At 42.3% G+C, this 27,382-nt stretch overlaps 1 protein-coding gene, 2 long non-coding RNA genes and 3 other non-coding genes across 15 annotated transcripts in view; 5 read left to right on the top strand and 1 right to left on the bottom strand.

Annotated features, from left to right (window-relative positions):
- PHACTR4 (phosphatase and actin regulator 4) overlaps positions 1-16,026 on the top strand; it is a 109,346-nt gene extending 93,320 nt beyond the window's left edge. For all 8 annotated transcript variants that reach the window (XM_027518779.1, XM_027518763.1, XM_027518744.1 and 5 more), the window contains 5 exons: positions 6,007-6,062; positions 6,503-6,564; positions 7,861-7,998; positions 8,599-8,675; positions 13,755-16,026. In XM_027518779.1, coding sequence (XP_027374580.1) covers positions 6,007-6,062; positions 6,503-6,564; positions 7,861-7,998; positions 8,599-8,675; positions 13,755-13,770 — 349 coding nt within the window. In that variant the 3' untranslated portion in view covers positions 13,771-16,026. The remainder of the gene's footprint in view (positions 1-6,006; positions 6,063-6,502; positions 6,565-7,860; positions 7,999-8,598; positions 8,676-13,754) is intronic.
- On the bottom strand, positions 113-20,780 carry LOC113878020. 2 transcript variants are annotated; one of them, XR_003506887.1, is made up of 3 exons: positions 20,690-20,780; positions 16,712-16,762; positions 113-408 (listed from the first exon to the last, which is right to left on the bottom strand). It is a non-coding gene; the product is annotated as an uncharacterized LOC113878020 (long non-coding RNA). The 2 variants fall into 2 exon arrangements; XR_003506888.1 differs by lacking the exon at positions 20,690-20,780 and adding an exon at positions 19,900-19,933.
- A 47-nt stretch (positions 20,781-20,827) lies between these two features.
- Positions 20,828-24,137, top strand: LOC113878016. 2 transcript variants are annotated; one of them, XR_003506885.1, is made up of 4 exons: positions 20,828-20,951; positions 21,743-21,779; positions 22,672-22,708; positions 23,576-24,137. It is a non-coding gene; the product is annotated as an uncharacterized LOC113878016 (long non-coding RNA). The 2 variants fall into 2 exon arrangements; XR_003506884.1 differs by lacking the exon at positions 22,672-22,708 and having other exon boundaries at positions 20,852-20,951.
- On the top strand, positions 21,433-21,636 carry LOC113881579. The gene has a single exon (XR_003508080.1). It is a non-coding gene; the product is annotated as a small nucleolar RNA SNORA73 family (small nucleolar RNA).
- On the top strand, positions 22,362-22,565 carry LOC113881581. The gene has a single exon (XR_003508081.1). It is a non-coding gene; the product is annotated as a small nucleolar RNA SNORA73 family (small nucleolar RNA).
- Positions 23,295-23,498, top strand: LOC113881568. Its single transcript, XR_003508073.1, has one exon. It is a non-coding gene; the product is annotated as a small nucleolar RNA SNORA73 family (small nucleolar RNA).
- Positions 24,138-27,382: the final 3,245 nt, after the last annotated feature.

The following is a 27,382-nucleotide window of genomic DNA, read 5'->3' as shown; positions in this document are numbered from 1 at the left end:
AACTGAAAGTTTACACCTTTTGACCACCTTCATCCAGTTTCCTGTCTCCCACCCCCTGCCTCTGGTAACCACAAATCTGATCTCTTTTTCCATGAATTTATTTGGTTTTTGGAGTATAGTTGACCTACAATACTATGTTAGTTCCTGGTACACAGCATAGTGGTTTAATATTTCTATACATTGCAAAATGCTCACCACAATGAATCTAGTTACCATCTGTCTCGATACAAAGATATTACATTATTATTGACTATATTCCTGACACATTGTACATTTTATCCAAAAATGGCAATCTTTGATAATAGATTCATTTTTGCTTTATTACACAGATAGTTGCTCATCATTGAGTATCTTTTCCCAGGTCATAATAGTCTTAGAAGAGCTTGTTGAACATTGGCCATGAATAGTCTGAAATTGAAATGCAGAAATATGAGAGATTAACATTTATAATAACAATTTACAATACCATAAAAAAACCTTTAAATATTGTGGATAAACCTGATGAAAGATTATGTAAGACCTGTGCATTGTAAAATATAAAATAATGGTAAAGAAAGTAAAGAAAACCTAAATATATGGAGAGAAATAACATTTTCATGGATCACAAGTCTCAGTATTATCAAGACATCAGATTTAATGCAGTTCCAATCAAAATGCCCCTTAGTGGACTTTAACTGACAAACAGATTCTACAGTTGTCAGAAATATAAAGCAACTATGAAAAAGAACAGGACTGGAGGACTAACACTGTCTTATTTTAAGACATATTATAAAGCTAAAGTTACCTAAACACTATGAAATTGACATAAAGGAGGATGAACAAAGAAATCAATGGAACAGAAGAGACAGCCCAGGAAGAGACTCACTCATATAGAAGAATATGGTTTAGACAAAATTTTCTTAGATATGATCTCAAAGCATGATTCTTAAGAGAAAAACACTGATAAATTGCACTTCATCAAAATTTTTTGTTCTCTGAAAGATACTTTTTCCACATGCCTCAGGGGAAATAAGCCCGTGCGACACAGCTACGGAGCCCACAAACCCTAGAGCCCGTGCTCCAAACAAGAGAAGCCACAACACGAGAAGTCTGCACGCCGCAACTAGAGAGTAGTCCCCTCTCACCACAACTAGAGAAGCCCACGTGCAGCAACAAAGACCCAGCTCAGCCAAAAACTATAATTTTTTTAAAAATTTAGAAACAGAAATAAAGGTGGGGGAAGCAGAAGACTTTAAAAGACACATTATGAAAAAAGATACACAGATGACAAGTAAGAATATGGAAAGATGTTCAACATCATTAATCATTTGTTGTTGTTTGGTCACCCAGTTGTGTCCGACTCTGTGACCCCATGGACTACAGCACACCAGGCTTCCCTGTCCTCTGCTATCTTCTGGACTTTGCTCAAACTCTCATCCATTGAGTCAGTGATGCCATCCAACCATCCCATCCTGTGTCAGCCCCTGCTCCTCCTGCCTTCAGTCTTTCCCAGCATCAGGGTCTTTTCCAATGAGTCAGCTCTTCATATCAGGTGGCCAAAGTATTGGAGCTTCAGCTTTAGCATTACTCCTTCCAGTGAATATTCAGGAATATTCAGGAATATTGATTTCCTTTAGGATGGACTGGATTGATCTCCTTGCAGCTCAAGGGACTCTCAAGACTCCACTCCAGGGACCTCCCTGGTGGTCAGTCACTAAAATTCTATGCTCCCAGAGCAGGGGGCCTGGGTTTGATCCCTGGTCAGGGAACTAGATCTCAAATGCCACAATTAAGACCAAGTACAGCCAAATAAATGAAAATGCTAAAAAAAAAATGTCTTCTACAGCACCATAGTTCAAAAGCATCAGTTCTTCAGTGCTCAGCCTTCTTTATGGTCCAGCTCTCACGTCGATATATGATTACTGGAAAAACCATAGCTTTGACTAGATGGATCTTTGTCAGCAATGTAATGTCTCTGCTTTTTAATATAGTCTCTAGGTTTCTCATAGATTTCCTTCCAAGGAGCAAGCATCTTTTAATTTCATGGCTGCAGTCACCGTCCACAGTGATTTTGGAGCCCAAGAAAATAATATCTGTCAATGTTTCCACTTTTTCCCCTTCTATTTGCCATGAAGTGATGGGACTAGATGCTTTGATCTTAGTTTTTTGAATGTTGAGTTTCAAACCAGCTTTTTCACTCTCCTCTTTCACCCTCATCAAGAGGCTGTTTAGTGCCTCTTCACCTTCTGCCATTAGAATCTTACCATCTGCATATCTGAAGTTGTTGGTATTTCTCCCAACAGTATTGATTCCAGCTTATGATTCATCAAGTCCAGCATTTCATATGATGTACTCTGCGTGTAAGTTATATAAGCAGGGTGATAATATACAGCCTTAACATACTTCTTTCCCAATTTTGAACCAGTCAGTTGTTCCATGTCTGGTTCTGTTGCTTTTTAACTCACATACTGGTTTTTCAAGAGATAGGTAAGGTAGTCTGGTATTCCCATCTCTAAGAATTTTCCAGTTTGTTGTGATCCACAAAAGTCAAAGGCTTTAGCCTAGTCAGTGAAGTAGAAAAGTGAGTGTCAGTCACTCAGTTGTGTTCGATTCTTTGCGACCCCATGGACTGTAGCCCACCAGGCTCCTCTGTCCATGGGATTCTCTGGGCAAGAATACTGGAGTGGGTTGCCATTTTCTTTCCCAGGGGATCTTCCCGACCAGGGATTAAACCCGGGTCTCCTAGCATTTGAGGCAGAGTCTTTACTGTCTGAGCCACCAGGGAAGCCCCTGTGAAGAAGTGGATGTTTTTCTGGAACTCCCTTGCTTTTTCTGTGATCCAACAAATGCTGCCAGTTTGAGCTCTGGTTCTTCTGCCTTTTCTAAATCCCAGTTCACGTACTGCTGAAGCCTAGCTTGAAGGATTTTGAGCATAATGTGAAATGGAAAGGAATGATGGAATACTACAGAGCAGTAAATACGAATGAACTACTAATAATGCCTTTGCTTATATGGATCTCAGTAATTATCCTGAGTGAAAAAAAACTAGACAAAAAGAGTGCATACTGTATGGTTTTATATAAAATTTTAGAAAATGGAAACTATACATAAAACAAGTCATTGTTTGCCTGGGGGCAGGAGGGCTGAGAGTAAACCGAGCAGATACGTGTTTGCCTGGAGGCAGGAAGGCAGTGATTACAAAGGAAATGAGACTTTGTCAGGAAGGTCATAGTAGGTAGAATTGTACCTCCCAAAATGAATCCTAATCTCTGGTACATATGGTACATACGTGCTGTGTTGTGTCCGACTCTTTACAACACCATGGACTGTAGCCCACCAGGCTCTCCTGTCCATGGCATTTTCCAAGAGAGAGTACTGGAGTGGGTTGCCATTTCATCCTCTAGAAGATCTTCCCAACCCAGAGATCAAACCCATGCCTCCCCTGACTCCTTCATTGCAGATGAATTCTTTACCACTGCACCGCCTGGAAAGATGGTACCTATGAATGTGACCTTATTTGGATAGGGGGTCTGTGTAGATATAATCAATTTAAGATGAAGTCATACTGGATTTTCTTGGGCTCCAAAATCACTGTGGATGGTGATTGCAGCCATGAAATTAAAAGATGCTTGCTCTTTGGAAGGAAAGCTATGACAAACCTAGACAGCACATTAAAAAGCAGAGACATCACTTTGCTGACAACAAAGTGTCCGTATAGTCAAAGCTATGGTTTTACGAGCAATCACTTACAAATATAAGAGTGCAACCATAAAGAAGGCTGAGCACTGAAGAATGGATGATTTTGAACTGTGGTGCTGGAGAAGACTCTTGAGAGTCTCTTGGGCTGCAAGATCAAACCAGGTCAATCCTATAGGAAATCAACCCTGAATATTCATTGGAAGGACTGACGCTGAAGCTGAAGCTCCAGAACATTGGTCATCTGACGCGAAGAGCCAACTCACAGGAAAAGACCCTGATGCTGGGAAAGATTGAAGGCCCGAGAAAGGGGCAACAGAGGATGAAATGGATAGATAGCATCACCAACTCAGTGGACATGAATCTGGGCAAACTCTGGGAAGAAAGTGAAATACAGCGGAGCCTGGCATGCTGCAGTCCATGGGGTTGCAAGCAGTTGGACATGACTTAGTGAGTGAAAAATAACGACATACTAGATTAGTTAGGGTAGGCTCTAGTCCAGTGACTGGTGTCCTCATAAGGGGAGGGAAATTGGGACGCAGAGACTCAGACACACATAGGGCGAATGCTAGGTGACTAAGGCAGAAACTAGGCTGACGCATCTAAAAGCCGAAGAACACAGAAGCCGGGAGAGAGGCAGGAACAAGTTCTCCCTCAGAAACTTCGGAAGGAACCAGCCTTACTAACGCCTGGATTCTGGACTCTGGCCTCCAGAACTGTGGGAGAATAAATATTTCCCTGGTAGCTCAGACGGTTAAGCGTCTGTGTACAATATGGGAGACCTGGGTTCGATCCCTGGGTCAGGAAGTTCCCTAGAGAAGGAAATGGCAATCCACTCCAGTACTATTGCCTGGGAAATCCCATGGACAGAGGAGCCTGGTAGGCTACAGTCCATGGGGTCGCAAAGAGTCGGACACGACTGAGCGATCTTCTTCATAAGCCATCCACTTTGTGGTAACTTGTTACAGCAGCCCTGGAAATCATTCCAAGGATGATGGGTGTGTTCCTTCCCTTGATTGTAGTGATGATTTTACAGGTACATACATATGTCAGAATATCAAATCATGCAATTTATTGTATGTCATTTATACCTTAGTAAAGCTGTGGTGTTGTGTTTTTTAATGAATGTTGAAAAAAGATGGTCTTGTTCAGAGAGACAAGAAAAACTTTGAAATACATATAATTGTAAATTGTATATAAAATGGTCCTGGGAGTTTTCCATGCAACTAAAGAGTTACTAGCACATAATTAGATACTGTTGAGAATTATACATTAAGAGTAAGAATTGAAGAACTTTGTTTCTAGAAGTGACAAGTTTTCATTGGTGAATAACATCGCAGATCTGGGAATGAAATAAGAAACTTCATCAATATTTCCGAGAGGACCAAAATTGAAATCATAGGTTTTACAGAATATAACTCCAAAAGAGACAAGTTTAAATTCCAGTGGTTCCTAAACCACTGGTTTAAAAATCAAAAGAAAGACTTCCCTGGTGGACCAGTTGATCAGAATCTTCCTGCCAGTGCAGGGTACAGGGAATTCTAAGCCCATGGGCCACACCTACTGAGCCTTTGCTTCCTAGAGCCCATACTCCCCAACAAGAGAAACCGCCGCAGTGAGAAGCCCCTGCCACCGCAGCTAGAGAAGGCCTGCCCGCAGCAATGAAGACCCAGCACAGGCAAAAACAAATAATAAAAAGTAGTGCTTCAAAATAAAAATTTAAAAAAGAGAGGGGCTTCCCTGGTGATCCAATGGTTAAGACTCCATGCTCCCAATGCAAGGGATACAGGTTCGAGCCCTGGTTGGGGACCTAAAATCCCACATGCTACAAGGCATGGCCAAAAAGTAAAAGTTTAAATAAATAAGTAAAATGAGGGGAATCAGTCATATGGGAAGCATTACAAATATTTATATATGTGTATGTACACACATACTCATAAAATCTCAGTCCTCAAAATCAGAATCTTTATTAATATCTTTGAGGATCTGTGTTAACCCATATGCTGAAGGAGCAGATCTGTTTGGGAGTCACAAAAGCAGTCCAAATGTTCATTTTACACATGAGTACACTCAGAGTCTAACTAAGCTTTTCTGTGGTGACAGAACTTGTTGGCATCAAAGCTAGTCTCCTGTTTGCTGGTATAGTCCCTTTTTACATTGTAATATATGTATTAACACTTTCAGTGTGAAAAATGTTTCATAAACAAAAACTGAAAATTTTTTAATTTCTTTCTAGTGTAGGGGCTAACATAAACTAAGACCAAAACAGGTCTGTATAAACAGGGTTGGGTGATTTAACATAGACAAAACTCCTGTTTATCTCCTTTTTAGACGACTGAGTCAGAGACCAACACCAGAAGAACTAGAACAACGGAACATACTACAACGTGAGTCCAGATATGGAAACGAAGTTGTGTAGATTTTCCTTGTGTATTTCTGACTTTAATATACATAACAGAAAAGCATTTTTCAACAAGGGCCGAGCAGAGTATTCCAGCCAAGGAAGGAGTATTCTTAATTTTTCCCCCTGAAGGAACGTAGTTCCCCAAGCTTCCTTTACAGAAAATCATTATGATATTGTTTTGTGTACTGGAATGCTCCAGAAAACTGTATTTTAATAGTCTCATAGTATCCTGCACCTACCTTGGGCATTTGGCCGACCCAGTGTTTGACTACACCAGTTGACAAGAAAATTGTCTTGAGCCCACAGTTAGTATTTATTCTGACTCGGAGCCTGTGAGAATTATCTGTGTGTAATCACTGAAAAGTTTGATATGCTGATTGCCATTCTGAAGTAATATTCTTTGTTTCTGACTATCAACTGTAGCTAAAAATGAAGCTGATCGTCAGGCAGAAAAACGAGAAATTAAACGTCGGCTCACTAGAAAGGTACGCTCCCCAGGTGTTCAGTCTCAGTCTGTGTCTGGTGTGTGAATGGCCTGTTTGACTGGAAAGAAATGAATTTGACTTGAATTGCCATAGGTTTCTGTGAAAACAGAACACATGATGAAAATATAGAAAACAATACAGCATTACAAGAACTTTTTTTTTTTTTTTTAACTATTTAAAGAAAGCCTGGCACATGAAGGTGTTCAGTAAATATTTGCACACGTTTTGACCTTTTCTTTAGTAGACCTGGAATTTTGGTATCAACTAAAACCTGCGGGAGTATGGACACAGTAACAGGAAGAGTGTGTAGTGCTTGTTTTTCCAAGGCAAACCTCATATTCTAATGAGAGAAACAACTGAATTGACCCTTAGTTACACCTGAAAAGTGTGAAAAACCAAGTAAGATTTTCTCATTGGTCCCAAATCAGTTAGGGTAGAATCATTTCTGTTGCAGGCTTGTTTAGCCCTTAAACTCTGGGAGTAAGCCATTTTTCCTTTGCCTCCCTCATTATTAGTTGGTAATTACCTCCTGTAGATTCTTAGAATTGGTCTGCGTTCTGTAGATATTTTTTAAAATGTACGGGAATCCCCAGGAAAGCGAGGAAACTAGACATCTCCTCCTGATTTTTCCTACTTCTCCCCTTCCCCAGGACCAGACGAATTATCCTTGGTAGATTGCGGGTGGCTAAAGGCCATCACAGGATTTAAAGGCTTCAGATTGAGCAGGTTAACTCATTGTTCACCCTTAAATCTTAATTTGTTACAGAATCTGGTGTCTTGGGCATTACTCACGTTGACAGGAAATTCACCCTTAATGTCCCTCATTAATAGATACTGCTTTCATATTCAGTGGATTCACCTTCTAGTGTCTTAGATGTGAATTTGTAGCCTGGACCCTTTTGCTGCCCAACATGTGGTCCACGGACCAGCAGCACTGGCATCACCTGGGATTTGTAAGAGCTACAGAATCTCAGGCCCCACTCCAAATCTGCTTAGTCAGAATCTACACTTTAACCATATCCCCAAATGGTTTGTATGCCTGTTAAAGTTTGAGAAGCACTGGTTATACTGGTTTAATAGCAATTCTTCGTTCTCAATCTTGGCTGTGCATCATGGAGTTAAACAAATTCCTGATACTCAGAATCTGAGGATGGACCCAGAGATCAGTCGTGTTTAAAGGTCCCAAGGTGATTCTGTTTTGCAGTGAAAGTTGAAGCTCTGGATTAAAAGCAGTTTGAATGCATGATTGATGCCTGACTCCTGGCATAGTGAACTGAGGGCCTCCATTTCTTTCAGCTCAGTCAAAGGCCAACTGTGGCTGAACTACTTGCCAGGAAGATTCTGAGGTTTAATGAATACGTGGAAGTGACAGATGCTCACGATTATGACCGGCGAGCTGACAAACCTTGGACCAAACTGACCCCTGCTGACAAGGTATCTGTCATTTGTCTGTCTCTCTTTATTTGAAGGACACAAGACATCAACTAGAACGGGGAACCATAAACAAAATTTCTACTTCTTGTATAATGTGAAGTATCTAATTATGATACAAAATACCAAGAAGTACAAACTAAAACATGGACATCGTCACCAAAACTTACTGAAGAGAAAATCCCTGCTGTATTGCAGGGTACAAAAAGCTGCAAGGAAATAAAGCATATTTTTTAACGGGAGTTATGTTTCATTGGAGGGAGTTTGGGTGGTATATTTTAGTAATTACCCATATTTCACTTTTATAACAGGGAAAGCATTTTTACATGCTTGGGAAACTGTAAAAGCTACAGTCTCTCTTTTGAGCTCTTCAAGGGTTTTGATTTAACTGGAGATTTCAGGTTTATTATGAGACAGAGGTTGTCAGGAAGGCAATGTGCATCAGGCTCAGAGCCATACACAGAACTCTGTGTTCACCTGACTTCTTCCCTCTCTCTGGGTTGCCTGGTCAGAGTTAAGCACAGGAGAGATCAGATGACAAAGCACGCTGTTGCTGTTGTAGCAGACAGAAGATGCTGAAACATTTTTGTTTCTACTCTACAGGCTGCCATAAGGAAAGAATTAAATGAGTTTAAAAGCTCAGAGATGGAAGTTCATGAGGAGAGTAAACATTTTACACGGTAAGACCTAAATACTGGAAGCTAAGTAGAACTCCACCAAAAAGCAAACGAGGCAGAGTTGTTCAGCTTGAAAGGATTCTAAAGACATAGTTAAAAGAACACTCGGTGTCAACTGCACAAAGACTATATTAAGAGAAAGAGATGAGAACTAAGAGGCATAGTTCATGCCTTATGGAGTATGGCATTTTATGTATTTTATATCTTACTTGTTACTTGCAGTAAACATACCAGGTGTGTTCATATCCCCATTTTATTAATGAGGAAATAAGACTCAAAAGGGTTAAGTAAGGTGCTTGACTTGCACAACCAGGATGTGGGAAAAGCAATGAATGACTAAAAGCAGTTGGGTGCTCTCTTTTCTGCACCTCACTGTCCCAGGTTATGGATACGGAATGGTTGCTAAGCTGGAAAGGAACCTGCCCCCTCTGGTTTCAGTCCTTTTTAGCACAGTTGATCTTACCAGTTTAGTGTATAAACATCATGGAAAAAGCCACAAAGCACCCAAGAAGCATTCTGATTTGGAATTACTGTTGTGATTAAGGCCCCAGCCCATACCTAAAGACTCAGGTAGCCACAAATGGAATCTGTAGAAGTATCTAGGTGACTCTCAAAACACTTATAAGAAGAGGCTAAATGAAAGAAGGTATGAAAAAAAAAAAAAAGAAGGTATGATGACAATTACAGTTTGCTGTAAAAAGAAGGAACAAGCAAAGTTGGAAGACAAAATATTAAACATTTTTCAATAAAAATACAGAACAAATGGTTATTTTAACTACATAATTTTTTTGTACTGAACTATGACAGAATTAGAGAAGGCAGCTTCTTTGAACAACAGTTGTGCCATTCAGGGCACTGTAATATGACCTCAATAACAAGCCGTACTTGTCAGTAAGGAGATTATAGTCTAAGCTGGGAAAAGATGTGTATACCACTCTGTACAGTCAATATGATAAATGCCTTAGCCATTCTGAGGGCTGAAACTGTCGGGTTTCATGTCCCACCTCCACCATTTCCTGCCTGTGTCAGTATTCAGTTCAGTTCTTCAGTCACTCAGTTGTGTCAGACGCTGCGACCCTGTAAACCTCAGCATGCCAGGCCTCCCTGTCCATCACCAGCTCCCGGAGTTCACCCAAACCCATGTCCATTCAGTTGGTGATGCCATCCAACCATCTCAACCTCTGTCATCCCCCTCTCCTCCTGCCCTCAATCTTTCCCAGCATCAGGGTCTTTTCAAATAAGTCAACTCTTTGCATCAGGTGGCCAAAGTATTGGAGTTTCAGCTTCAACATCAGTCCTACCAATGAACACCCAGGACTGATCTCCTTTAGATGGACTGGTTGGATCTCCTTGCAGTCCAAGGGACTCTCAAGAGTCTTCTCCAACACCACAGTTCAAAAGCATCAATTCTTCAGGGCTCAGCTTTCTTTATAGTCCAACTCTCACATGCATACATGACCACTGGAAAAACCATAGCCTTGACTAGACGGACCTTTGTTGGCAAAGTAAGTCAGCCACTGTTTCCACCGTTTCCCCATCTATTTGCCATGAAGTGATGGGACCAGACGCCATGATCTTCGTTTTCTGAATGTTGAGCTTTAAGCCAACTTTTTCACTCTCTTCTTTCACTTTCATCAAGAGGCTCTTTAGTTCTTTATTTTCTGCCAAAAGGGTGGTGTTATCTGCATATCTGAGGTTATTGATATTTCTCCTGGCAATCTTGATTCCAGCTTGTGCTTCTTCCAGCCCGGCGTTTTTCATGATGTATTCTGCATATAAGTTAAATAAGCGGGGTGACAATATACAACCTTGACGTACTCCTTTTCCTCTTTGGAACCAGTCTGTTGTTCCATGTCCAGTTCTAACTGTTGCTTCCTGACCTTCATACAGGTTTCTCAAGAGGCAGGTCAGGTGGTCTGGTATTCCTATCTCTTTCAGAATTTTCCACAGTTTATTGTGATCCACACAGTCAAAGGCTTTGGCATAGTCAATAAAGCAGAAGTAGATGTTTTTCTGGCTCTCTTTTGCTTTTTCAGTGATCGAGCGGATGTTGGCAATTTGATCTCTGGTCCTCTGCCTTTTCTTAAACCAGCTAGAACATCTGGAAGTTCACAGTTCACGTATTGCTGAAGCCTGGCTTGGGGAATTTTGAGCATTACTTTACTAGTGTGTGAGATGAGTGCAATTGTACTGTAGTTTGAGCATTCTTTGGCATTGGAATGAAAACTGACCTTTTCCAGTCCTGTGGCCACTGTTGAGTTTTCCAAATTGGCTGGCATATTGAGTGTAGCACTTTCACAGCATCATATTTCAGGATTTTAAATAGCTCACTGGAATTCCATCACCTCCACTAGCTTTGCTCGTAGTGATGCTTTCTAAGGCCCACTTGACTTCACATTCCAGGATGTCTGGCTCTAGGTGAATGATCACACCATTGTGATTATCTGGGTCGTGAAGATCTTTTTTGTACTGTTCTTCTGTGTATTCTTGCCACCTCTTCTTAATATCTTCTGCTTCTGTTAGATCCATACCATTTCTATCCTTTATTGAGCCCATCTTTGCATGAAATGTTCCCTTGGTATCTCTGGTTTTCTTGAAGAGATCTCTAGTATTTCTCATTCTATTGTTCTCTCTCTTTGCATTGATTGTTGAGGAAGGCTTTCTTATCTCTCCTTGCTATTCTTTGGAACTCTGCATTCAAATGGGTATATCTTTCCTTTTCTCCTTTGCTTTTCGCTTCTCTTCCTTTCACAGCTATTTGTAAGGCCTCCCCAGACAGCCATTTTCCTTTTTTGCATTTCTTTTCCTTGGGGATGGTCTTGATCCCTGTCTCCTGTACAGTGTCACGAACCTCAGTCCATAGTTCATCAGGCACTCTATCTATCAGATCTAGTCCCTTAAATCTATTTCTCACTTCCACTGTATAATCATAAGGGATTTGGTTTAGGTCATACCTGAATGGTCTAGTGGTTTTCCTACTTTCTTCAATTTAAGTCTGAATTTGGCAATAAGGAGTTCATGATCTGAGCCACAGTCAGCTCCTGGTCTTGTTTTTGCTGACTGTATAGAGCTTCTCCATCTTTGGCTGCGAAGAATATAATCAATCTGATTTTGGTGTCGACCATCTGGTGATGTCCATGTGTAGAGTCTTCTCTTGTGTTGTTGGAAGAGGGTGTTTGCTATGACCAGTACGTTCTCTGGGCAGAACTCTATTAGCCTTTGCCCTGCTTCATTGTGTACTCCAAGGCCAAATTTGCCTGTTACTCCAGGTGTTTCTTGACTTCCTACTTTTGCATTTCAGTTCCCTATAGTGAAAAGGACATCTTTTTTGGGTGTTAGTTCTAGAAGGTCTTGTCAGTATTAGCTATTTTTAGTAGTAATAAAGTACCATAGTGAGCAACAGTACAAGAAAGTCATAAAGAAAATGACGTTTAAGCTACATCTTACATTATGTAAAATAATTTATTTGCACGAGAAGGAAGGAAGGGGACTTCCCTGGTGGTCCAGTTGTTAAGGATCCACCTGCCAATGTAGGGGATACAGGTTCGATCCCCGGTCTGGGAAGATTCTATGTTCTACCAGGGCAACCAAGCCTGGTGCCACAGCCACCAAGCCCAAGCTCTTAAAGCTTGTGTTCTGCAATAATAGAAGGCACTGCAGTGAGAAGCCCCCCGCTCACCACAACTAGAGAAAGCCCATGCACAGCAATGAAGTCGTAGCCCCACCATAAATGTTTTATTAAAAAGAAGGAAGGAAGGAAGATGGTAAGCAAACCTGCCAGCTATAGTGGGACTTCGAGAGGCAGGAAAATGTGTGCTCTTTGTAACAGAACATGGAGCTGGAGCAGAGGACAGATGGGGGCAGCATGGTAAAGGTGAAACTAGCAAGATGGGTTACGGTCAGGTTCTGGAGAGCTTTGGCTCTTAGGTGAGGATGTTGGAACCTCTGGGGATCATGTATTTGCGAACAAACCCTGGTGGAAGTTTGGAAGGGGATTTGGAAGAATGAAGAGACCAGCAGCAAGGAGACCAGTTAGGAAGCAACTGAAATAGACTAAGCATGCTGCTAGTGCGAACCAGGGAAGATAAATTTGAAAGACATTTCATGCATAGAATCAACCAGAGTTGGCACTCTGTTGATTCCAGGGACAAATTAAAGGAAGTAATTGAAATGACTCTTTGATTTCTAACATGATTTTTGAGGACTGGTTAGTCTATAAGGAATTCAGTGAACAGTTTAGGACATTTATTCAGTAAATATTTATTCAGCACCCACTACATGATAGATACAGTGCTAGGTGCTTGGGATATAGCAGAGAATAAGGTAAAATCCCTGTCCTTAAGGAGCTTTTGTTCTAAAAGAAGAAAACAGACAGTGAACAAACTAGAAAGTCAATTATATATGTTGAGCCTATGACACATTGAAGGGAGCTGCCTAGAAAACAGTTGGCTATTCAGCCTAGAGTCCAGGGAGGAAAAGAAGATATAAAGATTCAAATTTATGAGAAAAGATAGTAGTTCTTAAGGAGAAAAGTGCTTTATATTTAAATGATGGACGGAAGAAAATGAATCTGGAAAGCAGATTGAGGAAAAGCAATTGAAAAAGAAGGAAAACTAGGGAAAACATAGTGTTACAGAAGTCAAAAGAAGTTTCAAGAAGAAAAGAAGATGGTCAGGAGTATCAGATGCTACAGAAATGTCAGGTAGGGTTAGAGTGGAGGAGAGGCAGTTTTTTTTGTTTTTTGTTTTTCAATTAGAACATAGCATTTCTTTATTTTTAAGATAATACAGTTGACCTGTGAACAATGCAGAAGTTGGGGTGCCCACAACCCTCTAAGCAGTTCAGTTGAAAATCCACATATGATTTATAGCTGCCCTCCCTATATGTGGCTCCTCTGTATCCATGGTTCCATTTCCTATACATCCAATTCAATCATATAGTTCTGTGGTATTTACTACTGAAAAAAATGTACATAAAATTGGACTTGTGCAGTTGTTGGACCCTGTTGTTCAAGAGTCAACTGTCATAGCAAAGTAGTCTGCAACATCTGGTAACCTGGCTCTTTCTGATCATTTCTTTTAGCTACCACCGTCCGTGATGCTGAAGTTTGAGAGAGGATCTAACAACCCCCCAACACAGGGCTGCTTCAGTGTGCAGAGAGGCACGGAGGGAGCTTCAGCACTTCCCAGCACAGCCAGAATTGAGTCCTCTGGGCTACAGTTCTGGAGTGAACAGCACTTCGATGAATGTAGCATTTCACTGGAATGGATTCTCACGTGCTGCCTTGGGCAAAACTGAACACTTTGTCAGTGCTTTTGAACCTTGTAATGATGCAGCATACCTGAGGGGTCTTCCCTCACCAGCCTCAATGTTCTGGGTCACGTGCAGGTTCCAAGTTTTATTGGCTGAACCTCACCCACGATGACTGCCTGTGCTAAGGCACAGTTTGCACCATTGGCCTTACCAGCCCTGTCCTATTGTGAGACCCACCTGTATAGATGCTAAATTCTAGCCATCACATCCAGTTGGTGATGGGGGAAACCTGCTGGAGGCCCCCAACCTTCTAGGAAATGGGGCCCCCATCTCCAGGGAGATGCCTTCATTTCCCACTGGCATGTCAGCTAAAAGCCCTGCACTGTACTTTTTGTAATACAGCAATACAGTCCTCTTCAGGCAACCCAGCCCGGGAGAAGCTCAGGATCTGACATGTTCTTCTTTTGGCACAAATTATTCTGATTTGTATTTTTTTAAAAAATTGTGAAGAAATGATGGGAGCTTAACAGTTTTCCTATCTGTTAAACAGTCTTGAGCTGCAACTAGATTCCAAGTTGGGAAAATGAGACAGCATATATGTTTTCTATATATAAAAACAAAACCAAAAAGGGCCTTTACATTAAGGCCAACTTGGCAGAAAACTGACTCATGGCTCAAGTTGTTTAGACTGTTGTGTTTTTGTTGTACCAGATGATAACTCTAAATCATTCTAACCAACAGATGCATTCTCTCCCCTACAGCAGGAGCACTGCGGGAGCACTCGTGTGCTGTCAGCCCCCACGGTTCCAGCCAGAATCACTGCAAGGTCCTGGGGGTGTGGGGACTAGACAGAAAAAGGTCCTTGGAGAAGCAGGTGGGAGCGGCGCGACCATGACCCACCGCTCCTCTCTGTTCCTCAGGACTGGTCGCCCTCTCCTGCCGCGCTTCCTCTTAACTCCCAACACTGACCCTCCTGCTCACCCTGTCTGGCAGCTGCCACCTCACTCAGCCCTCCTCTTCCAAGCTGCAGCCAGCGCAGTTGGTGCCTGGGCATTGGCTCAGCCCCCACACCCTTTTATATGTGTAATATATATTAATATGATTTCCTGAAACACACGATTCAGTTGCTTTCTTTGAATTTTTGTTGAAAACCATATGCCTTACTATGTCCCTCTAATTCCTACCCATTCTAAGTGGAAGGGAAAAAAAGTTCCTATTAAACTTTATGAATGTGGCTTTTCCCCCTGAATGTTCAGAAAATCGTGGCTGTTTCATGGATTTCTTCTGACTTCTTCTGCCAGTCCTTGTCCTGTCTCTGCTCTTTCAGTAGATGTTTCTCTGTTCCTCCTTTTGCGTCCATGTAAGGTTTGCTGAAGAATCAGAATATCAGGTCAAAACAAGGCTAAAGTGACCTTAAAAGGTAGTAGCTTCTCTCTGTATGGGGAACAGGGAGGTGTTTGGATTTCTCGGTAACTGTCAAGTGCTTTATGGCTATGGAGATACACTGGGCTTACATCTCCTGCAGCTCCTTGACGTTTGGGATGACTGAGGGAAGATAAAGAGATGATTCTACAAAGTTGTTAGAGGTGTGTATATAAGGTGACCACACATGAAGCGTTAACTTCTAACCTTTCTATCTTGTTGGTTTGGAGACTACTTGGCTTTTGCCAGCATCCTCTGTGGCTTCAGATGACATTTTTCACACCCCATTCACTCCCTTCCTTTCCCTTAATGTGCCAAGCTTGAAACAGGATTTGATTTCCTGAGCTACTTGTTTGCTTCCTGTGTGCCACCAAGGAATCTAATTCATCTTTCATCTCACTCATGTTCTTTTGAAACAAGTTACTTTGGGAGTCAAGTCCTTTCAGGTGTTTATATAAATATATATATATATAAAGTGGATTTTGTGTTCTCCTTCCATGTAAGTAACAATTCACAATCATAATGTAAAGAAGAAATAGAAGTCTGTTGTATTGTACTTCAAGATGCTTCCCTGATGTACAGAATCTCCTTGTAAAATAAATAATTGCATTGTATATCAGTCTTCCTATCAATATTAATTATTAATGTATTTTAGAATTAAAAAGAACAAATTATATTATTTTGGTATGTAGTATTTCTTTTTTATGTTCTACCTCATTCCAGAAGTTTTAAGGTAGGTTAAAAATGATTCCTCAGAGACTTCCCTGGCAGTCTAATGGTATAGACTTCCATGCTCCCATTGCAGGGGCACAGGTTTGATCCTGCTCAAGGAACTAAGATCCTGCATGCTGCACAGCACAGCTGAAAAGGGGGGGAGGGGAGGTCCCTAAAATATTGCTAGACATCCTAAATGAGAAGTAAATGAGGGAGAAAAGTTATAGTAAGAACATTAAACGCAGCCAGAGATGAAGGTCAGTAATGTTTGTGTCTGTCTGTATAAACTGTAGAAAATGAATAAGCTTCAGAGTTGAAAGCCAACTGTGAACCCCACAGTGTGTACCTCTAGGTTTTATTAATCCCACCTAGTCTGGGAGGTAAGTAAAAATACACTCATTTAACCAGTGAAGAACTTCAGAGGTAAAGTTACCTCCCCCAAGTCAAAGCAAATTATATAATCATCCTTTATATATTCAAGGAAAACCAAGTGCATCCTGACCAATTGTCCCTAAAGGGACTTACTGTATATGGACCAGATATAATTAGGCCTTAGGCTGACATCACAAAAATAGGACAATTTGTAGCTCATGTATTCCACTCTGGCAAGCAGCCCAGTTTCAATCCAGATGGCCCCACCAATGACTCACCTTGTACTTTTCACTTCAGAGGCTGGTCTTGTTTAGCATACCACCCTTTACCTAGGGTTAAGAGAAACCATGAGTCAGAACTGCTTGAGTCATTGGGCTCCACCTGCTCCCATATCTTCCTTCTGCTAGCCCTCCAAAGAGACCTCAAACTGCCATTACCTTCTTGAGGTCATGTGTTGTCTCTAGAAGTGTTTGTGCAGCAGTTCACAACTCAATAAAAAATGAGGTTAACAACAACAACAAAAACATGCACCTCATGTGTGGACCTTACTCACTACCTCTACCGCCTACTTTATCAATTATCAGAATTAGAGATCATAATATGTTCAGCATCCCAAATGTGAAACTTTGGTATTACTATGTTCGGCATTCCAAATCTGAAACTTTGGTATTACTATATTTGCAAGTTCCTCTCTTACCTTGCAGAATTCTCTACCCCAGAAATGTCTCAGTTCCTTTATCTCCTCTTGCCTTATTTACCACTCAAGTTGGGAGCCAGCACAATTTAACGGGACTTTATAACTTCCAATCCATCCTCCAATACTGCCACTAGAGTTACCGTTCTAAAAGGCAAAGACAGTCATAGCAATCCTTTTATTTCAAAACTTATTAGCCCCTAGGACTTCCCTGGTGGTCCAGTGGTTAAGATTCAGCCTGCCAGTGCAAGGGACATGGGATCAATCCGTGGTCCAGGAAGATTCTGCCTACCTGGGAACAACTAAGCCTGTGTGCCACAACTACTGAAGCCTGAGCACCCTAGAACCTGTGCACCCCAACTAGGGAGTAGCCCCTGCTCACCCAAGTAGAGAAAGCCTGAGCCCAACAATGAAGACCCAGCACAGTCAAAAATTTTTTGTAAATTAAAAAAAACCTTACTGCCCCTTAGATACCTACAGGGTAAAATTTAAACTTTGCTTGGACTACAAGATATTTTGTATTCAGCTCTTGACTACTTCTCATGCTCATGAGAAGTCCAGGCAGTTCTTTTGATGTTCCTAATCAAGCTGACCCCTTACCCTTTCTGGGAGACCACAGACCCGCCAGTTCCTCAGCCAAGAATGCTGTCATCATTTGCACTTCACCCTTCTACTATTCTTCTACAACCTTCTGCTAGTCTTCTACTAAGAATCTGCCTGCAATGCAGGAGACCCTAGTTCAATTCCTGGGAAGGGAAGATCTGCTGGAAATGAGATAGGCTACCCACTCCAGTATTCTTGGGCTTCCCTTGTGGCTCAGCCGGTAAGTGAAGTGACGTGAAAACCACTTAGTCATGTCTGACTCTTTGCAACCTCATGGACTATACCATCCATGGAATTCTCCAGGCCAGAATACTGGAGTGGATAGCCTTTCCCTTCTTCAGGGGATCTTCCCAACCCAGGGATCAGACCCAGGTCTCTCGCATTGCAGGCAGATTCTTGAGCAGCTGAACCACAAGGGAAGCCCTCAGCTGGTAAAGAATGGCTCAGATGGTAAAGAATAGGCCTGCAATTCAGGAGACCTGGGTTCAGTCCCTGGGTCGGGAAGATTCCCCAGAGAAGGGAATGCCAACCCACTCCAGTATTCTTGCCTGGAGAATTCCATGGACAGAGGAGCCTGGCGGGCTACAGTCCATGGGGTCTCAAAGAGTTGAACATGACTGAGCGACTTAACACTTTCTTCTACTATTCCTTCAAGTTTTAGCTCAAATTTTAACTCCCCAGGAAAACCCTCTCAGCCTTTAGCCAATTTTTCAATTGCTCTATCCTCAGAATACCGTATTTATGCCATACATCACTTATCAAGTAGTAAGATAATTTGCTGTCATGTCTGTTTCCTCCACTCTTGAGTTCTCAAGGACCGAAAAAGTAGTTCATCTCAATTTCCAGTGTCTAGCACAATGTCTAGCAAATTGTCATATTCACTATGGAAATATTGAACGAGTGATTGAAAGGCAACTGAATACTCATAATATCACCAGAAAAGTAGAATTATTTGTCTTTCTTTCTCTAAACTGTTAGTTCTCAAACCTTTTTGTTTCGTGACCCCTTCATAATTTACAACATTACTCAAAACCCCAAAGAACTGTTGTATCTGTAGGTGATACCTATTGATACTTACTGTACTAAAAACTGAGAAAATTTCAAAATATTTATGATACATTTCAAAATAATAATCCATTATATTAATTGATAATATATTTGTATTAAAAATAACTATTTTTAAAAATAGAGAAGAGTGGCACTGTTTACAAAGTAATGCTCAAAATTCTCCAAGCTAAGCTTCAACAGTATGTGAACTTCCAGATGTTCAAGCTAGATTTAGAAAAGACAGACAAACCAGAAATCAAATAGCCAACATCCACTGAATTATAGAAAAAGCTAGAGAATTCCAGAAAAAAAAAAAAAAAACCACCCGCTTCGCTGACTACACTAAACCTTGTGTTGTGGATCACAACAAACTGTGGAAAATTCTTCTAGAGTGGGGTTCCCTGGTGGCTCAGCTGGTAAAGAATTCGCCTGCAATGTGGGAGACCTGGAATCGATCCCTGGGTTGGGAAGATCCCCTAGAAAGGAAAAGGCTACCCACTCCAGTATTCTGGCCTGGAGAATTCCATGAACTCTATAGCCCATGGGATCACAAAGAGTCGGACACGGCTGAGTGATTTTCACTCACTTAACCTGCCTCCTGAGAAATCTGTATGCAGGTCAAGAAAGCAACAGTTAGAACCAGACAGGGAACAACACACTGGTTCCAAATTGAGAAAGGAGTACGTCAAGGATGCATATGTACGTCAAGGATGCATATTGTCATCCTGCTTCTTTAACTTAAATGCAGAGTACATCATAAGAAATGCCAGGCTGGATGAAGCACAAGCTGGAACCAAGATTGCCAGGAGAAATATCAGTAACCTCATATATGCATATGACACCACCCTTATAGCAGAAAGCAGAGGAACTAGAGCCTCTTGATGAAAGTGAAAGAGGAGAGTGAAAAAAGTTGGCTTAAAACTCGACATTGAAAAAACGAAGATCATGGCATCCAGTCCCATCACTTCATAGCAAACAGGTGGAAACAGTGACAGATTTTATTTTCTTGGGCTCCAAAATCAATGCGGATGGTGACTGCAGCCATGAAATTAAAAGATGCTTGCTCCTTGTAAGAAAAGCTATGACAAACATAGACGGCATATTAAAAAGCAGAGACATTACCTTGCGGACAAAGGCCCCTCCAGGCAAAGCTATGGTTTTTCCAGTAATCATGTATAGATGTGAGAGTTGGACCATAAAGAAAGCTGACCGCTGAAGAATTGATGCTTTTGGACTGTGGTGTTCCAGAAGACTCTAGCGAGTCCCCTGGACTGCAAGGAGATCAAATCTGTCAATCCTAAAGGAAATCAACCCTGAACATCCATTGGAAGGACTGATGCTGAAGATGAAGTTCCAATACTTTGGCCACCTGATGTGAAGAACTGACTCAATGGGAAAAGACCCTGATGCTGGGAAAGACTGAAGGCAGGAGGAGAAGGGGATGATAGAGGATGAGATGGTTGGATGGCATCATCGATGCGATGGACATAAAACTGAGTAAGCTCCGAGACTTCGTGATGGACAGGGAAGCCTGGTGTCCTGCAGTCCATGGGGTCGCAAAGAGTCGTACACCACTGAGCGACTGACCTACTACTACTAACTATATGCCTGCTGCTGCTAAGTCGCTTCAGTCATGTCCGACTCTGTGCGACCCCAGAGACGACAGCCCACCAGGCTCCCCCGTCCCTGGGATTCTCCAGGCAAGAACACTGGAGTGGGTTGCCATTTCTTTCTCCAATGCATGAAAGTGAAAAGTGAAAGTGAAGTCGCTCAGTCGTGTACGACTCGTAGCGACCCCATGGACTGCAGCCTACCAGGCTCCTCCGCCCATGGGATTTTCCAGGCAAGAGTACTGGAGTGGGGTGCCATTGCCTTCTCCAAACTATACGCCTAAACACTTAAAAACACGCACTGGCTGTAACCTGCATCCTCCTTCAAGGTAGTGCGGGAAGACTCTAGTATCGCGAGATGCCGCTGAGCCAGATTAGGGGCGTTAACCGGCAATGGGTTCCCAGAACCCTTAGCGAAATTTTAATTCCCTAACTGCGCATGTCGCAGCGCAGGCGCAATAGACATTTCTTGACTGCCCCTGGCTCCAGGAGCTATAAATACCGATGCCTTTGGGTTCTGGGGTCTTTTTGAGAGAGACTCTCGTCGTGCTTTAGTGTTTCTAGGTGAGTGGGACCAACTGCCTGCTTTGTGGGCGCTTCATCTGATATGGGGTCGGTCTGCCTTTTCTGTGGGAACCGTACTCTTCAGAATGATTCCGAGTCTTCGGCGTTCGTGCCAACTACAGCTACTCGCAAAAAATGGGGTGGGGTGGGGTGGGGTGGGTCGGAGAGGCCTCGCACGCCTCGGTTCTTGGCGGTAGCTAGCTAAGGACTGCTGGCGACGGAACTCGAGGACCTGCAGGACTGCCGTCCTCCTTAAGTGCGCGCGGCGCCCTCATTTCCTAATGCGCCATTATGCCGCCTCGTTAGCGTCTTCACTAGAGTTGTAGACAGCTCATTTTGTTTGATTCACTGATTTAGAAACGGCTCAGCTGCCACTTATTTTTTCTTTGGGGGTAATGTTTAATTTTGTATGATAGACTTACTGGTCCTTAACTGGATAATCGCCTTAACTGTTTGTATTTGCTACGTAGAAGTATTTAGACCAACGTGGATACCCCGGGAGGTCACTCTCCCCGGGCTCTGTCCAGGTGGCGTACGGGAGCATAGGGCTCTGCCCGGTGACGTACAGTCCCTTTCCACAACGTTGGAGATGAAGCCGGGCCTTGAGTCTGCGCCTGCATATTCCTACGTCTTCTCAGAGTCCTGTGGACAATGACTGAGGAGAAAAACCATGCAGGAAACAGCTCTGTAGAGCAATCTGTCTGGATCTGGGTTGCTCCGAAGTGAATTTTTTTTAATTGTTTTAACCTGTTTTGCTGTGCAGTTGGGTTAAGGTTTTCCTTCTTTTGCAGCATTTTGTTTGGGATTCCAAATACAACTGGATTTGAGGTGAGTAGATCTAGGAATTGCTTTTGGCCTGTCGGTGTTTGCTAATTTTGTTCCACGAAATTGATTTTCACGTCTTTAATATTCGTGATAGAGAAGATTTTTATATTGCAAAAGGACTAATTTTGACAAAGTGATTAAACCAAAGTTCGCAAAGTTTTCATGCGTGAGCTGTGTGTGTAATGTGTGTATCTGCTCAGTCCGGGAGAACTCAGGATTCGGGTCTATGATATTAGAAGTGAAATTGGGCATATGCTCCAGCATACTTGTGAAAGTAACTAATAGATAAAGCATAAAATAGTCAATAGCTAACAAGAACTTGGAGTTTGTGAGAAGCAATTTAAAATCCTGTGGACTTTGACATGGTTCAAGTATAGGTGTGAAGGGATGGAGATAAAGGGAAATGTAATCTCTAAAATAGTAGTACATTAAGTCTGCTACATACCAACCTTTCTGTGAGAAGCGTTGTAGACTTATTACATGGCATTACAATAATAACCAATTCCATGGTACTGTATAGCCCATTGTGTTAGCTGAGTGCCTAGGCTAAACTTTGGTTTCGTATTCTGATACTGTTCAGATATCCCAACGTGGAAACCCCGGGAGGTCACTCTCCCTGGGCTCTGTCCAGGTGGCGAACGGGAGCGTAGGGCTCTGCCCGGTGACGTACAGTCCCTTTCCACAACGTTGGAGATGAAGCCGGGCCTTGAGTCTGCGCCTGCATATTCCTACGTCTTCTCAGAGTCCTGTGGACAATGACTGAGGAGAAAAACCATGCAGGAAACAGCTCTGTAGAGCAATCTGTCTGGATCTGGGTTGCTCCGAAGTGAATTTTTTTTAATTGTTTTAACCTGTTTTGCTGTGCAGTTGGGTTAAGGTTTTCCTTCTTTTGCAGCATTTTGTTTGGGATTCCAAATACAACTGGATTTGAGGTGAGTAGATCTAGGAATTGCTTTTGGCCTGTCGGTGTTTGCTAATTTTGTTCTACGAAATTGATTTTCACGTCTTTAATATTCGTGATAGAGAAGATTTTTATATTGCAAAAGGACTAATTTTGACAAAGTGATTAAACCAAAGTTCGCAAAGTTTTCATGCGTGAGCTGTGTGTGTAATGTGTGTATCTGCTCAGTCCGGGAGAACTCAGGATTCGGGTCTATGATATTAGAAGTGAAATTGGGCATATGCTCCAGCATACTTGTGAAAGTAACTAATAGATAAAGCATAAAATAGTCAATAGCTAACAAGAACTTGGAGTTTGTGAGAAGCAATTTAAAATCCTGTGGACTTTGACATGGTTCAAGTATAGGTGTGAAGGGATGAAGATAAAGGGAAATGTAATGTAATCTCTAAAATAGTGGTACATTAAGTCTGCTACATACCAACCTTTCTGTGAGAAGTGTCGTAGACTTATTACATGGCATTACAATAATAACCAGTTTCATGGTACTGTATGGCCCATTGTGTTAGCTGAGTGCCTAGGCTAACTTTGGTTTCGTATTCTGATACTGTTCAGATATCCCAACGTGGATACCCCGGGAGGTCACTCTCCCCGGGCTCTGTCCAGGTGGCGAACGGGAGCGTAGGGCTCTGCTCAGTGACGTACAGTCCCTTTCCACAACGTTGGAGATGAAGCTGGGCCTTGAGTCTGCGCCTGCATATTCCTACAGCTTCTCAGAGTCCTGTGGACAATGACTGAGGAGACAAACCATGCAGGAAACATCTAGTATACAAAAATTTTAACGGGGAACTAAGATTGTATAAATGAATCTAATCCTTTTTTCTTGTAATGTCATTTTCAGGAGAGAAGAGGAGCCTCACCGACTTCGCAGTTAGCAATGCTTTGGAGTCTTTCTTTGACAGGGAAATTAGTAAAGTAAAAATTAACTCCAGGCAAAACTACTGGAGTGGAACCCATTCCTTTCTCCATGGGGATCTTCCTGACCCAGGGATTGAACCTAGATCCTACTGCATTGCAGGTAGATTCTTTACATTCTGAAACACCAAGTAAAATGAGTAATACATTCATTGAAGATAGGCCTGGGAGATTTGGAAGTGTATAGATACAATATTTAACCCCTGGAACTACACCTTAAAACCCATGAGTTCTACTGTTCTGAAATTTATAAGACATGCCAGAGACTATATGGGCAGGTCTTAGAGTATAGTGACCTGGAAGGCTCAAAAGACCTTTTCAGGTTTCCTATCTGGTGAAAACTTGATGTAATGACACTAAGATATTGACCTCTTTATCTATCACTCTTAAAAGTGGAAAGCAGGTGCCCATGAGAATCAGCATGTCTTAAAGAAATCCATCAATTTCTAATGTAATCGTGAACTTTAATAAAGATGACTATATGTGTATTTGTGTGGTCTTTTGGGGGGTTTTGTTATGTTTTTGTCACATCGTTTTGCTGGTAGAATCTTAGTCCTTAACTAAGGATCAAACCCAGATTCCCTGCAGTGAAAGCAGCAAGGGAATTCTATGAGTGTTCTGTCAGTCCTGGTAGGTTTTGCTGTAGCTGAAGATCTTAAGCTCTTGTGTTCAATATTGGCATTTGTGTACGACTACTATTGGGAAATGCATTCATTGTTCAGTCACCAAGTCCTGTCCAGTTCTTTAGGACCCCCATGGACTGCAGGCTTCCTCTGTCCTCCCAGAGTTTGCTCAAACTTAGGTCCATTGTGTCAGTGATGCTATCTAACCATCTGATCCTCTGGCTTCAGTCTTTGCCGGCCACAGGGTTTTTTTCCATCTGGCTTCTGTATTGAAGCTTCAGCATCAGTCTTTCAAATGAATATTCAGGGTTGGTAACCTGTAACCTGTCTGGTTTGATCTTGCTGGCCAAGGGACTCTCCATCTCATCTGCAGCACCACAGTTTGAAGGCATCAGCCTTTTTTATGGTTTACGTGAAAACTGGAAAAACTGGCTTTGACGATGTGGACCTCGTTAAAAGCTTGAGTTGGTCTTTTTTTTTTTTTTACTGGGTTGAGAATTCAAAGGTGGTGGTCTGTCACTAAGTTGTGGACTCTTCACTACCCCATGGACAGTAGCTTGCTGGGCCCCTCAGCCCATGGAGTTTTCCAGGCAGGAAAACAGGTTGCCATTTCCTCTTGCAGTTAACCCAGGGATAGAACCTATGTCTCTTGTGTTTCCTACATTGGCAAGCAGATTCTTTACCACTACGCCACCTGGGAAGTGCACAGTGTTTAAGGTAACCTGTCTTAAGTGTTACAGATTTATACTTTTCTAAACTTACAGGTGTTGAGAGGTCATAGTCTGCTCCTTTATCAAACTGGTGTGCTTGAGTCACAATAGAACTTTGTCAAGCCCTTTTACAGGCTGCAGCATTATGGGAAAGTCATGAGACCCTGAAGGATGGGGACTATTGGGGAGCCATCTAGAAGGTAGAGTCTAGATCTTCAGTGCGGCCATAAATGGAATTTTACAAGCTGAAGGGGTGAAATACCTTGTTTGGAAGCCATTGGAGTCAAATATAAGAATTTTTTAACTTGGGCTGTGGCACAAACAAAAATGTTCAGATTCAATGCAAAGAGGGTAAAAGAATAGCTCCTGTCTGGGACTGCCTCCCTAGGTTCCTCTGTCCCCCCCTGTCTTCCATTGGCTCAAGTTCTTGTCCGTTAAGTTGGTGATGCTGTCTAACCAACTCCTCAGCCTGTTGGGTGCTTTATGGCTAGCTATACGAGTCACTACCTAAACAAGTAGCGACACTTGTGCCTGAATTCAGATTCAAAGTACTTGGCAACCCCAGGGGTGGGTATTAATCTGACTGCTTTTATGGAGAAACCCAGGAAGAGAAAAATAATTGCCCAGATCTACAACTAGGAAGTAGACTGGTCCTCTATTTGTATCCCCAGGGTTGGCTCTCTGTCCAGATCACTTTTTGGCCTCAGTTCAATTCAGTCGCTCAGTTGTTTCTGACTCTTTGTGACCCCATGAATTGCAGCATGCCAGGCTTCCCTGTCCATCACCAACTCCCAGAGTTCACTCAAACTCATGTCCATCGAGTCGGTGATGCCATCCAGCCATCTCATCCTCTGTCGTCCACTTCTGCCCCCAATCCCTCCCAGCATCAGAGTCTTTTCCAATGAGTCAACTCTTCGCATGAGGTGGCCAAAGTACTGGAGTTTCAGCTTTAGCATCATTTCTTCCAAAGAACACCCAGGACCGATCTCCTTTAGGATGGACTGGTTGTATCTTGCAGTTCAAGGGACTCTCAAGAGTCTTCTCCAACACCACAGTTCAAAAGCGTCAATTCTTTGGTGCTTGGCTTTCTTCATAGTCCCAACTTTCACATCCATACATGACCACTGGAAAAACCATAGCCTTGACTAGATGGACCTTTGTTAGCAAATGTCTCTGCTTTTGAATATGCTATCTAGGTTGGTCATAACTTCCCTTCCAAGGAGTAAGCGTCTTTTAATTTCATGGCTGCAATCACCATCTGCAGTGATTTTGGAGCCCAAAAAAATAAAGTCTGATACTTTACATTGTTTCCTCATCTGTTTGCCATGAAGTGATGGGACCAGATGCCATGATGTTAGTTTTCTGAATGTGGAGCTTTAAGCCAACTTTTTCACTCTCTTTCACTTTGATCAAGAGGCTTTTTAGTTCCTCTTCACTTTCTGCCATAAGGGTGGTGTCATCTGCATATCTGAGGTTATTGATATTTCTCCTGGCAATCTTGATTCCAGCTTGTGCTTCTTCCAGCCCAGTGTTTCTCATGATGTACTCTGCATATAAGTTAAATAAGCAGGGTGACAATATACAGCCTTGACGTACTCCTTTTCCTATTTGGAACCAGTCTGTTGTTCCATGTCCAGTTCTAACTGTTGCTTCCTGACCTGCGTTATAGGCCTCATTCCCACATAAATGCTTTTGGATGGTAGATGCACAATAAATCTGAATGGTGTTTTTAGTATAAATTCTCAGGGTAAGGTAGGGTTCTAGGTAGGATTTCTTCCAGTATCCAAGTGTCAGGTCAGTCTCTCAGTCGTGTCCGACTCTGCAACCCCACGGACTGCAGCATGCCAGGCTTCCCTGCCCTTTACCATCTCCTGGAGGTTGCTCAAACTCCTGTCCATTGAGTCAGTGATGCCATCCAACCATCTCATCCTCTGTCATCCCCTTCTACCTTCAGTCTTTCCCAACATTGGGAGCTTTTCACTCAAGCAAACCTGTCAGGAAGTATTCTAGGTCACACCCTTTCTGCTAAACTTCAGGTTGCAACACACCTACCCATAGACTAAAACAGGTTCTTCTGGCTTTTTTCTGCATATAGGCCTTGATAGTCATACCAGTTGTTGCTAAACTGAGACTGCCTGAATTTGAATCCTGATACCACTTGTCGTCCCTGTGACCTTGGGCAAGCTGCTTAACTTCTTCCTGCCTCAGTCCATGTGCTCTTGCATAGAATGTATGCATACATGCTCAGTTGTATCTGACTGACCGCATGGGCTGTAGCCCGCCAAGCAAGCCTCTGTGTCCCTCAAATTTCCCAAGCAAGAATACTGAAGTGTGTTGCCATTTCCTTCTCCAAGGGATCTTCCCAACCCAGAGCTCAAACCCATGTCTACTACATTGACA

The sequence above is a fragment of the Bos indicus x Bos taurus genome, chromosome 2 (genome assembly GCF_003369695.1).
Source record: "Bos indicus x Bos taurus breed Angus x Brahman F1 hybrid chromosome 2, Bos_hybrid_MaternalHap_v2.0, whole genome shotgun sequence".
Taxonomy (NCBI): Eukaryota; Metazoa; Chordata; class Mammalia; order Artiodactyla; family Bovidae; genus Bos; species Bos indicus x Bos taurus.
Note: the sequence above shows the minus strand (reverse complement) of the source record. Positions and strands in the feature narration are given on the sequence as shown.